Raw genomic sequence first — 12,404 nt, forward strand, 5'->3', positions numbered from 1 at the left:
GGGGGGGGGGGGGGGAAATGAAACAAGGACTTTTATGCCAATGGCATATAACGGGTAATTTGTTGCATATTCTGATGGTGGATTTAGATGATTTAACCAAAAACAAACAACTTTTTTTTTATTTAAATTTGAGCTGATTTACCCATCTCTATACCGAAGGAAGTAAAAGGGAAATTTCTTCTCACTATATACTGGTACGTCTCAAGTTTTCGAGTAAACAATTTCTTCTCAAGAGATTCTGGTAAAAATCAAATGACTTCTCAAGTCAACACGAATCTTTTTCTCTTTTTTATTTTTAATTCCGCGCAACTTTGCCAGTGTGTATCCTGGGCAGGAAAAACGCAATCTAATCAGATAAGAGAACAAATGGGACAAATGAACAAACAGACGACAGAGTTCAGAAGGCGAAAGTGAATGAACAAAACACGAGGTACAAAAATTGTTCCGGTTAAAATCGGAGATATAATGTCAAAGGCAATGATCACAATATCTTGAAACTTAAAACAATGGGCAAAAAAATTCTTCTTGAAACAGTATTATAAGATCACTATGGGAAACAAAACACTGCTAGACAATGCCGCGTTCGATCAAATATATTATATACATAAAAGAGTAAATGTATAAAATTATTTAAGTAGTTTATTGTAAAAATCTGGATAAATAAGTTGAATTTATTTAAAATCCTAATTCACTCAAGGTCCTAGAAGCTCGAAAAGCCGGCAAAATATCAGAAGTTAAATACTTCCAATAATTTCATACACATTCTAACAATAAAACCTCGTCAGTATGTGACAATATTTCGATTAATCCAGTAGAAACTGGAAAATAACAAAATAAAATAAATATGTCTAAAATTTCAATCGCAAATACAGAGCTCTAAATCGTCGAGAATTTAGCATTTCGCTCCCCCATATGATGTGTATAGAACCTGTTTTCTTCAACACCTGACAAGGCACTTTGTACTTTCACACGGCTCCCGGGATGCAACTTTTTACTGAATGGAATGTGTAAGCTACGCATGTGTTATGATGATTATTATTCAGATGACGAAACCTATTCGTATGGAACAAGCCCACCAAAGGGGCCATCGACTTGAATTCAAGCTTCCAAAGAATATGGTGCTCATTACGAAGACGTAAGACGAGGTACAGGGAAATACAGAAATAAGAGAGACCCAACGTATTACAAAGATTAAAATACAAATAAATTAACGAATAGATAAAAATTTATTAAAATGCAAGGAGAATAATATTAAGGTAGTGATATATTGGACCTTCCCTTGAACTCCTGAGTCTAATTGCACGATATCCCCTGGGGATCTAGATGCGTCAATCCCCTAAATGTTCCAGAGTCCACCGGTGTGAGGAATAAAGAACATCTGGAACTTTGCCGCGGTGGTGAATTACATAATTAATAATTCTCATCGTACTGGTTGAAAGATTCATCAACGTCACCAATAAAATATGACTTACTTGTGACGTAAATACCTCATTAAAATACCACATATCACTAACATCAGAGGAGCAGCAAGTTCACATGCAATGAACGTGGTGAGTTTGATTTCTTGCAATTTCAATGAAGACCGGGCGAGAATAAACGAAAATTCAATTAACACAAGAAAAAAAAAAAAATACACGCACACACACACACACACACACACACATATATATATATATATATATATATATATATATATATATATATATATACAGATATAAACTTATATAATTTGTGTGTGTGTGTGTGTGTGTTTGTGTTTGTGTGTGCGCGCGTCGTGTGTGTGCGTGTGTGTGTGTATATATATATATATATAGTATATGATATATATATATATATATATATTATATATATATATATATATATACATATGTATATATATATATATATATATACATATATATATATATATATATTATAACGCTTAAAAATCACAGTAGATGCACGTGACTTCATTAAATAAGCGAATACCACAGGAAAATGATAGTCGGATATCCACGCGCTTTCGTCTTTACTAAGACAATGTGTTAGTAAGGACGAAAGCGCTTGGATTTCTAACTATCATTTTCCTGTGGTATTCGCTTCTATACACACACACACACACACACACACACACACACACACACACACACACACACACACACACACATATATATAATATATATATATAATATATAGATATATATATATATATATATATATATATATATATATATATATAATATAGTACATATATGTGTGTGTGTGTGCGTTTTAGGATATGAAGTTTGACATAACTTATCAGTATTGATAAATAAATACAGATATTTTTATGAGCTTCACGATTCCAAATAAATCGTTAAGTTAATGTGTATATAGTAGGTGGCCCATCTTATACGTGCTACTCTTGCAAACGCAACGTCTCCTAAACTATCACGTTTTGGCATCCTGAAATCTATCAGTATGAACCCGGAAATAAACGTCATTCTTGTTAATTTCCTTTAACTTCATCAACATTCTATCACCATGTTCCCGAAAAACTTTATTTCTTCAACTTTCAATAGCAATTTCATCGATGAAAACAGGTTTGTTGAAAGTTTTTTTAAATGACTTCCATCCTTCCCATATTTGACCGACGCTTTCTAGTTTTCTGTATATAAAAAAAGAAATATCGAGACGGCTTTGTCTGTCCGTCCGCACTTTTTCTGTCCGCCCTCAGATCTTCAAAACTAAGGAGGCTAGAAGGCTGCAAATTGGAATGTTGACCCCATCCACCCTTCAGTCATCATCTAAGCCAAATTGCAGCCCTCTAGCCTCAGTAGTTTTTTTTTAAAGGTTAAAGTTAGTTATGATCATACGCCTGGCAACGCAACAACACAGGTCATCACAGCCGGCTGAGAGTTTCATACAGCATCTTACGCTGTACAGAAAACCCAACTGCGCCGAAGAAACCTTGGCGCCTTTTTCACTTTTTCTTAATAGTTTCCCCCTTTCCATCTTATGTTCCAGAGCCCGTGGTGTCAATTCCAGCGTCTTCTTTCGCTACCGACAAACGTGGTTTGCCTCGCCGACAATAAGCATCACATTGTCACGCTTTGTACCAAGCTAGGCGTGACCTTAGGTTAATGAATCAACAACAAACACTCTCTTTATAATACAACAATGTTCATCCATATAACTGAATATATAATTTAGGTCGAAGGACAAGCGCTGGGACATCTGAGGTCATTCAGCGTTGGTAGGAAAGCCGAGAGAAAGGTTACAAAGGCGTAACAGGAGGAAAACCTGGCAGTTGCACTATGAAACAATTGTTAGGAGAGGGTGGAAAGTAAGATGAAAGAGAATATGAATGGAGGTAGAGTAAAAGGGACGAAAGGGGTTACAGCTACTATTTCCGTTAATATTCTTAGTTGTGATACTAAACCATTTCCTGAATAATATATATATATATACGCTTTACATATAGTCCAATCATTACCGGTCATGTAACGCAGCCTTCCCTTTTGGTAACAGCCTCCCCCAGCATATGAATAACGAGTGGACTTTACATCTGCTTTATTTAATTCAACACTGCTGCAAGCCGGAAGGACGCTGACCTCATTATGATACAGCATCTCCCCTGAGGTATGACCGCCGACCGAACGGGCAGGACGGTATATGTAGGAAGCAGACTAACGAGGGCGCGTCTGCCCTTTTCCGAAAGGAAAACGTAGACACACACACTACTCTGAAACTACACACGACAGACCATTACTCTGAAATTCCACACGAAAGGCCGTTACTCAGAAACTACACACGAGAGGCAGTTACTCTGAAATTACACACGAAAAGCCGTTAGTCTGAAATTACACACGAAAAGCCGTTAGTCTGAAATTACACACGAAAAGCCGTTAGTCTGAAATTACACACGAAAAGCCGTTACTCTGAAATTACACACGAAAAGCCGTTAGTCTGAAATTACACACGAAAAGCCGTTACTCTGAAATTACACACGAAAGGCCGTTACTCTGGAACTACACACAAAAGCCTGTTACTCTGAAATTACACATGAAAAGCCGTTAGTCTGAAATTACACACAAAAAACCGTTAGTCTGAAATTACACACGAAAAGCCGTTAGTCTGAAATTACACACGAAAAGCCGTTAGTCTGAAATTACACACAAAAAGCCGTTAGTCTGAAATTACACACGAAAGGCCGTTACTCTGGAACTACACACAAAAGCCTGTTACTCTGAAATTACACACGAAAAGCCGTTAGTCTGAAATTACACACAAAAAGCCGTTAGTCTGAAATTACACACGAAAAGCCGTTAGTCTGAAATTACACACGAAAAGCCGTTAGTCTGAAATTACACACGAAAAGCCGTTACTCTGAAATTACACACGAAAGGCCGACTCTGGACTACACAACAAAAAAGCCTGGTTACGGAAATACACACAAAAGCGTTAGTCGAAATTACCACAAAAAGAAAAACGTTTTACTCAAAACTACACACGAAAGCCTGTTACTCTGAAACTACACACGAAAAGCCGTTACTCAAACTACAGCCCGTTACTCTGAAACTACACACGAGAGGCTGTTACTCTGAAACTACACACGAAAAGCCATTACTCCGAAACTACACACAAAAGGCCGTTACTCTGAAACTACACACGAAAGGCCGTTACTCTGAAACTACACACGACAGACTGTTACTCTGAAACTACACACGAAAGGCCGTTACTCTGAAACTACACACAAAAGGCCGTTACTCTGAAACTACACACGAAAGCCCGTTACTCTGAAACAACACACAAAAGGCCGTTACTCTGAAACTACACCAAAATCAATCTCTCTCTCTCTCTCTCTCTCTCTCTCTCTCACACACACACACACACACAATCAAGTTTCCCATTCTTTCATCATGGCATCTTAAACGAGAGCCAAAGGACAGATTTCAATTTACTGTATACTATGAAAAGTACATTGGCCGGAAGGTTGAGTTCTCACGTCTGTTTTTAACACAGTCAACTAGCAACCAGCTACAGGACTCACTACAGAGGCTTTCTAGATTTTTTCTTAATGGAAACAAGACTCTTGCAGTTTCTTCCCCTTCTTGGTCCAGGGATGAAACGGTTCTCTACTCTCTACGAGAGAGAGAGAGAGAGAGAGAGAGAGAGAGAGAGAGAGACTCAAAACCTCCGTGACAGATGCGCACGTCAACAAATCAGCAAGTCCAATACCCCCTTGAGAAATCCAGTGCATGATTAAAATGCATCAAGAAAATAGATGGTCTTGGCCTCGCAATTAAGGTGAGTGAATCTCTCTCTCTCTCTCTCTCTCTCTCTCTCTCTCTCTCTCTCTCTCTTACAATTACTCGTCGATTAAGGTTTTTTCTTCTTCATTTCACTATTCACCTCTCATTCCTTTCATTTTGACTTCAAATGAAGCCCTCTAGTTACTTAAGTTTTCATCTACAAAACTTATTCTTTCCTTTTTCCACTTCCACCCTCTCTTCAGTAGAAGCTTCAGCACTATGAACTCTTTGAAATACATTACTGATACGCATTCTATAAAGTCCCCACCCACCCACGCGCATGACCCTACTACCCTGTCCAAGCCTGTAATTCACAATACACTTGTGGCAGTTCTAGCAACACTAATGTGGAGTGTGTCGTAGCCCTCACTTTGTGTTTCCACATCATGGAACAACCTATTTATAAACAAAGTTCCTTCCAGATTCATCGAAAAAAATTCAGACCAAACGCCAAGCGCTGGTACCCATGAGGTCATCCGGCGCTGAAGGAGAAGTGAGAGCAAAGGAGGTTTTAATGGTGTAACAGAAGTAAAAAAACGCGCAATTACACCATGGAAAGATGGTTAGGAAATAGTGGAAAGTAATGCGGAAGCAAAAGAATATAAGCAGAGCTACAATAAGAGGACTGAAAGGGGTTACAGCCAGGGGCCGATGGGACGCTGCAAAGAACCTTAAATAATGTCTGCAAACGCCTAACTGGAAAACATGCAAACATTTCTTTGCCAATGATTGTAAGGACTATTGTTCTTGTTCCCAACCTGGATCTTTGACAACACCAAGCTGATGAAATTATGACCTCTCGTTTGCTACAACATCCTTTACTACAGAATATAGAATTTAGGACGAAGGCCAAGCGGTGGGACCTATGGTGTCATTCAGAGCTGAAATATTAGTTACGTGAGGGTGGAAAGTAAGATGGAAAAGAGGTTATGAACGGTGGCACAGTAAAAGGAATGAAAGAGGTTGCGGCTAGGGGCAGAAGGGACGCTGCAAAAACCTTACGTAATGCATACAGTGCAGTACGTGAGGGGCATAGAAGGCACTACCCCCTTAAGGGGAATCAAGTTTGAAGACTCAAGTAGTAAAGTCGTACCTCAGCAACCCAAAACAGGGAGTGAGGTGGAGCAGTCACAGCTCGCCTCTCTTCCTGCTAAGTCTGTATGCATCAGTCATCGCAAGACGATCCTCCTACTCCTGTTCCTCACACTTCCTTTACAACTTCTCGAAGTCATTGTTTTCCTCTATGAAAATTCATCGTCAAATTAGAGGAAGCCTAACATCCTGTTATTGTCAAGTGCGTCGTTTCTGGCTCTCTACCCTTACTATATTTAACCTTATACCAGCAAGAAGTTCTAGTGGTTCTGTAGCTGCTACTGCTTTTCAGCTAACTCTGCTGTTGGTGATTCCAATAACAATGATTCTTGTGGAATTCTTAACTCTCCCATTCCGCCTTCCTTACGGAAACAAGTTATGCTTCGGCCAGTTCAAATCAAGGAAAAATTACAGCATTCTCTACTTAGACATTAAACCGACTATTTCTGACTTATGTCCTGTCATCCTGCAAGTGTGACCTTTCATCATATTTCCTCCTGACTCCTCCTAGAAACGATTAAACAAACTGCTGTAACGCTTGAGATCCGCCTCCTTTCCATGACTTGAGTCCCTCTCTGTAAACCCCCAGGCATTTCAGCTAGTCATTCTACATCTGCTAATGTTGACTGGGCAACATCTGGTCGCTTTCCGACGTCCATTGATGCTCTCTACAGTTGTAGCCTCTTTCCCCAACATCGTCAATGACCCTTTTCAGTTGACCTCCTCTCCTAAGTATGCTTCGCTCAATTTCTCAGCCCTCTACATCTTCTGTCTTGGCAGTATTACTAAATGAATCACCTATAGTATAGTCCTCCATATTCCGTATCTCCAAAATACTTTCAGCCATTTTTTTTTTTTTTTTTTTTTTTTTTTTTTTTTTTTTTTTTTTTCCACTACTGTCCAACCCTTTAATTCTATTTGAAAACGATATAGTCCAAAACAGCTGAGTCAAAATTTTGAATACTTCAGCTGCTTTGCAGAGATCACATCTTTCAAAATGCCAGCACACAGACCAATAATCTACCAGGTCCAACGAGTCAACGATACAGTTCTTTCTCCCTATTTACTTATCAATATCCAACCCTTATCCGCTTGATGATATATTCCAAATCATCTCTGGTCACAATTTGGATAATGGGTCGTTTAAAAAATGATCTTACTGAAATACTACAAAAGACTATAGATGCTATGAAATGTAAGAAGTCCTATCTACTTTTGTTAACTTTTTCATGGCTGTATGGTGGTCATATCGTTCCTGATTCAGTTTGGTCCCTAGCCTTAACTATTTCATTTTCTGTTTCCTTTCATTCCCCTTCCGACAAAGAAGTCATTTTGAACAATTCCAAAGCTAAAGGATCCCCTTTTTCTCTCCCTTCGCTCATCCAATTGGCGCCAGGCCCTGGGGCAAATCAAGACATGCAATGCCCAGTCCTTTGATTGATTGAATTGATTGAATATAGAATTTATGCCAAAGGCCAAGCCCTGGGACCTATGAAGTCATTCAGCGCTGGCACGGAAATTGATAGTATAAGGTTACAAAGGTGTAAAAGGAGGAAAACCTCAAAGAAGTTGCACTATGAATCAAGTGTTAGGAGAGGGTGGAAAGCAAGATCGAAGAACGAGAATATGAAGGGGGATACAGGAAAAGGAACGAAAGGAGTTGCAGTGAGGGGTCCCTTTGAAACATAAATGAAACTGCATCCATCCTCAGTCATTAAATCCTGCAAAGACCAAAATCCTATTCTATGCTTCAGTGCTTTCATAAACAGTATAGGAATCAGTGTGACTCTCACACCTCCTCGCAACCCCTACCTTTGATCTCCCTGAATATAATTATTTATATGAATGATCTCAATTCAATGGTGGTCGTGTCATAGCAAAATTAGAACCAGGAGGGGAAACTTACCCATTCTCATTCTGCTCTTCGCTGTGTTTATTGTGCGACTCGCTGAAAGGGCAAGAAAAAGACAATCCATTAAATGATGATCACAACAAATGTAATCATAGCAATACACATAAAAACAAATGAACTCTTGCACGTTTCAACATGAACACTTCAAATAATCCCTGATTTTTTAAAATTAATAGTAATAACAACAACATAACTCATAAATGTAATGTGTATCCATATATTTTACAAGTGTAATGTTGTAATATAGTTAGAAAACCACTGGCCCTTTTAATATCATTACAACCACTGGCCCCTTTAATATTAGAACCACTGGCCCTTTTAATATCATTACAACCACTGGCCCCTTTAATATTAGAACCACAGACCCTTTGTAAAATCGTTAGAACCACTGGCCCTTCGTAATATCGTTAGAACCACTGGCCCTTTTTAATATCATTAGAACACTGGCCCTTCGTAATATCGTTAGAACCACTGGCCCTTATGTACGTATATGCAGAAAGCAAGCTTCCAAGCCTGAGCTTCAAGAACGGTACTTCACGTCCCAAGGATTCCGATTTGATTCGGGACGGCGCTTTCAGGACTCGGCCTCTCTCACTATGACCCAAGGTCTAGCTAGACTCTAGCGTCTAGGCCTTGCTAGGACCGTCCTTTTTGACGGCGTCCAAAAGAAACCGGAGAGGCATAACGTCCGCCTCAAGCATCGACTCGGGAGATAGAAAACGGGAGATAGAAAACGAAGATAGGATAGGAGAGGAATATAAGGTCGAAAGAGCACAGGAGGTTTGGAAGGTGTAACAACAGGAGGAGACCTTCCCTGTTACACTACGAAGCAACTATTAGAGGAGGGTTTGGTTTGGTTTGTATGGTGCCTTTACGTTGCATGGAACCAGGGGTTATTCAGCAACGGGACCAACGGCTTTACGTGACTTCCGAACCACGTCGAGAGTGAACTTCTATCACCAGAAATACACATCTCTCACTCCTCAATGGAATGGCCGAGAATCGAACCCGCGACCACCGAGGTGAGACGCTAATACCATACCAACCACGCCGCTGAGGCGCTTATATTAGAGGAGGGTGGATAATGAGATGGAGGAAAAGGAGAATTTGAACGGAGGTACAGTAAAGTGAATAAAAGGTGTGGCAGCTGGGTGCTGAATGGACGTTGCAAAGAACCTTACGTAGTGCCTACAGTGCACAGCGTGAGGTGCACTGACGGCACTCCAGCCTACGGGGAGAAAACGTCAAATCAATATCATCGATCGACACAAAGCAACCTCTCGCCAGACAAATTTGAGCACTGCAGTTGACACCGGGGTAACCTTGGGGGAGGAATGTTCGAGATGCATGTGTGTGTGTTTTAAGGGGGGAAGGGTTTGCTGTCTCTGGTATTATATTTAGATGTAAACATGAAAAAAGTTCGGGAGACAGAGGGGGACTCGTGCCAATGTAGGTTGTTCTTGATTACACGGTCTTGGGCTCACTATGCTCAGTACATTTTTCTGAAATTTCCTTCCTTAATTACTCATAAGCAGTTATTATATTGTACGTATGTACGAAAGTGCGCGCGCACACACAAATTTATAATATATATATTTTGTGTATATACGCATGTATAAAAAATACTAACAACAATATATATATATATATATATATATATATATATATATATATATATATATATATATATATATATGCATACAAACAACAAATGCTCACCCAGGGAGTTACATGGAAAGAGGTTCTTTGAAAACTTATATTAGGCCATTTCTTGAGACTACTTTAAAAAAATAAATAAATAAATAAATAAGCCATAAGTGCTCCAATCGCCTTTATCTAATCTTCTCTTGAAGTGGCTGGCAGTGGTTACTTTTCACAAGTTCAGCTGTTGAAATGGCCACTTGAGGAACTTTTCACGAGAGAGAGAGAGAGAGAGAGAGAGAGAGAGAGAGAGAGAGAGAGAGAGAGAGAGAGACTCATTATTTCGGCGTCAAAAGTTTCACCAGCTAAGCCTGTCTAATCACCGCTAGAGATAACACCGGATGCGCTCTAATCAGTGGTGGAGTTCTGTGGCGACAAATCGCCTACTTGAGAGATGAAGAACCAAGAGAAGTAGTCTATGATCTTGTCATATTATTATATTAATGGATCCCATTGGTTTTTTCAGGACCTACTGGTTCCCCGCTTTACTAGTGGATTTCGCGCTCGGCTACCAATCCGGTGGTCCGAAGTTCGATTCTCGGCTCGGCCAACGCGGAACCAGAGGAATTTATTTCTGGCGATAGAAATTCATTTCTCGATGTAATGTGGTTCGGATCCCACAATAAGTTGTGGGTCCCGTTGCTAGGTAACCAACTGGTTCCTAGCCACGTAAAAATATCTAATCCTTCGGGCCAACCCGAGGAGAGCTGTTCATCAGCTCAGTGGTCTGGTAAAACTAACATATACTTAACTTTTTTTCAGGAACGACTCAACTGGAGTATTCCTTTCCTTTAACTGTCATGATTACCGGAGAATGTTTTTTCTTTTTTCCTTTCATTATAATTATAGAATATAGAATCGAGGCCAAAGGCCATGTGCTGGTACCTATGAGGTCATCCAGCGATGAATCGGAAACTGACAGTAAAAAGGTTTGGAAGGTGTAACAGGAGGAAAACTTCGCAGTTACACTATGAATCAATTGCAAGGAAAGGGTGGAAAAGTCAGACGGAAGGAAGAGAATAGGAACGCAGATACAGTACAAGGAATGAGAGGGATTCCTTCTGGGGGCCAAAGGAACTCTGCAAAGAGCCTAAGTAAAGCCTCCAGAGCACCGCATGAGGCGCGCTGATGGCAATAACCCCCTACGGAATTGCAATACTTATTTCTTATGTTTACTGCTGTGATGATCACAGAAGACTTTCATTTTCCTCATAATTATTGTTCCTCACTATCTCAGTTACTTACATTATATGCAGTTCAACTTGCAGTGCTCTATCTCATCATTGCTGTCATGACAGGTGTAATGAGATTTATTGTCAAAGATTCTAGAAAATGTATGATTTATTAAGAATATACTGTAGCATTCTTTTGTTATTATTTGAAGTCTTAAATAACAGTGAACCGTTGTCGTCCTGTATGTGTGATTAATAAAGCACGTTTTGTTATTTTCTTAAGTATTCTGTTACAGCCCATAGTTATTTTTCTCATAATTAGTAAAGTGAGCCATTGCTATCAACACTATATGACTAGCCTTGCAATAACTCAAAAAAAAGGCCAAGATAGTGTGTGTGTGTGTTTGTAATTAACACTAGAAATCCGTTTTTAAAATAACATTTTAAATGTTCATAAAAACCCAAAGACACTTCAAAATACACTCATATAAAATTATCCAGATCTTCTTTGTCTTTGAAGCTAAAATTACGTCTTAATATATATATAAAAAAATCAAATCTTTAATTTTTGCAAATGTCACAAGTCATGAAACTGCAACTTATCAGAAAATTAACTGAAATTATCCGTTTCCGTTACTTTGATATTGATGTTTCACAAATTTCTTGTCAGTCTAAACCTACAGCTTTCATAAGACAGACATAATACGTACTATTGCCACACGAAGCCTATCACTTTTAAAATAAGACACAGTCTTGTCAACAGAAACCAAATTATTATTTAAAAAAATACTTGTTTACTATTTTAACACTTATAATCGACATATAAAACCTATATACTTAATTTGTTCAAACACCTTCAGAAATTCTTCTGTGAACGAATAAAAATTCTTACCTGTTCAGCGCCAAAGCAATAATATAAAAAAATTAAATAAAATTACCGTTTATGATATAAATTTTTAAAAAAAATACTTACAATTACCGTTTATTATACCCTTCTTCACCAAACCTGTAAACTACTCTGCCCATTTTGTCAGTCATTACTGAAGAACAGACTTGAACAAAATACTCACTTCCACTTGTTATAATATTCATTTGTCATAACAGAGTTACAATGACATTTTCTCATTTCTATTCATCGGTGGGGCAGAACCAGAATACATGTTCCTTTTCGAGCACCAAACAATTATTTATGACCTGACCTAAGATCTCCACATTCTCAAGTCATTGCTGTTGATAGGACCGAATCATAAATAC

At 38.8% G+C, this 12,404-nt stretch overlaps 1 protein-coding gene across 10 annotated transcripts in view; it reads right to left on the minus strand.

Annotated features, from left to right (window-relative positions):
- Positions 1-12,404, minus strand: part of LOC135227047 (serine/threonine-protein kinase 3-like) — a 164,693-nt gene that overhangs the window by 68,554 nt on the left and 83,735 nt on the right. For 8 of the 10 annotated variants that reach the window (XM_064266848.1, XM_064266850.1, XM_064266845.1 and 5 more), the window contains one exon: positions 8,272-8,313. The exons of the other annotated variants lie outside the window; for them this stretch is intronic. In XM_064266848.1, coding sequence (XP_064122918.1) covers positions 8,272-8,313 — 42 coding nt within the window. The remainder of the gene's footprint in view (positions 1-8,271; positions 8,314-12,404) is intronic. 10 annotated transcript variants of the gene reach the window in all.

Source organism: Macrobrachium nipponense, chromosome 15 (genome assembly GCF_015104395.2).
Source record: "Macrobrachium nipponense isolate FS-2020 chromosome 15, ASM1510439v2, whole genome shotgun sequence".
NCBI classification, from domain to species: domain Eukaryota; kingdom Metazoa; phylum Arthropoda; class Malacostraca; order Decapoda; family Palaemonidae; genus Macrobrachium; species Macrobrachium nipponense.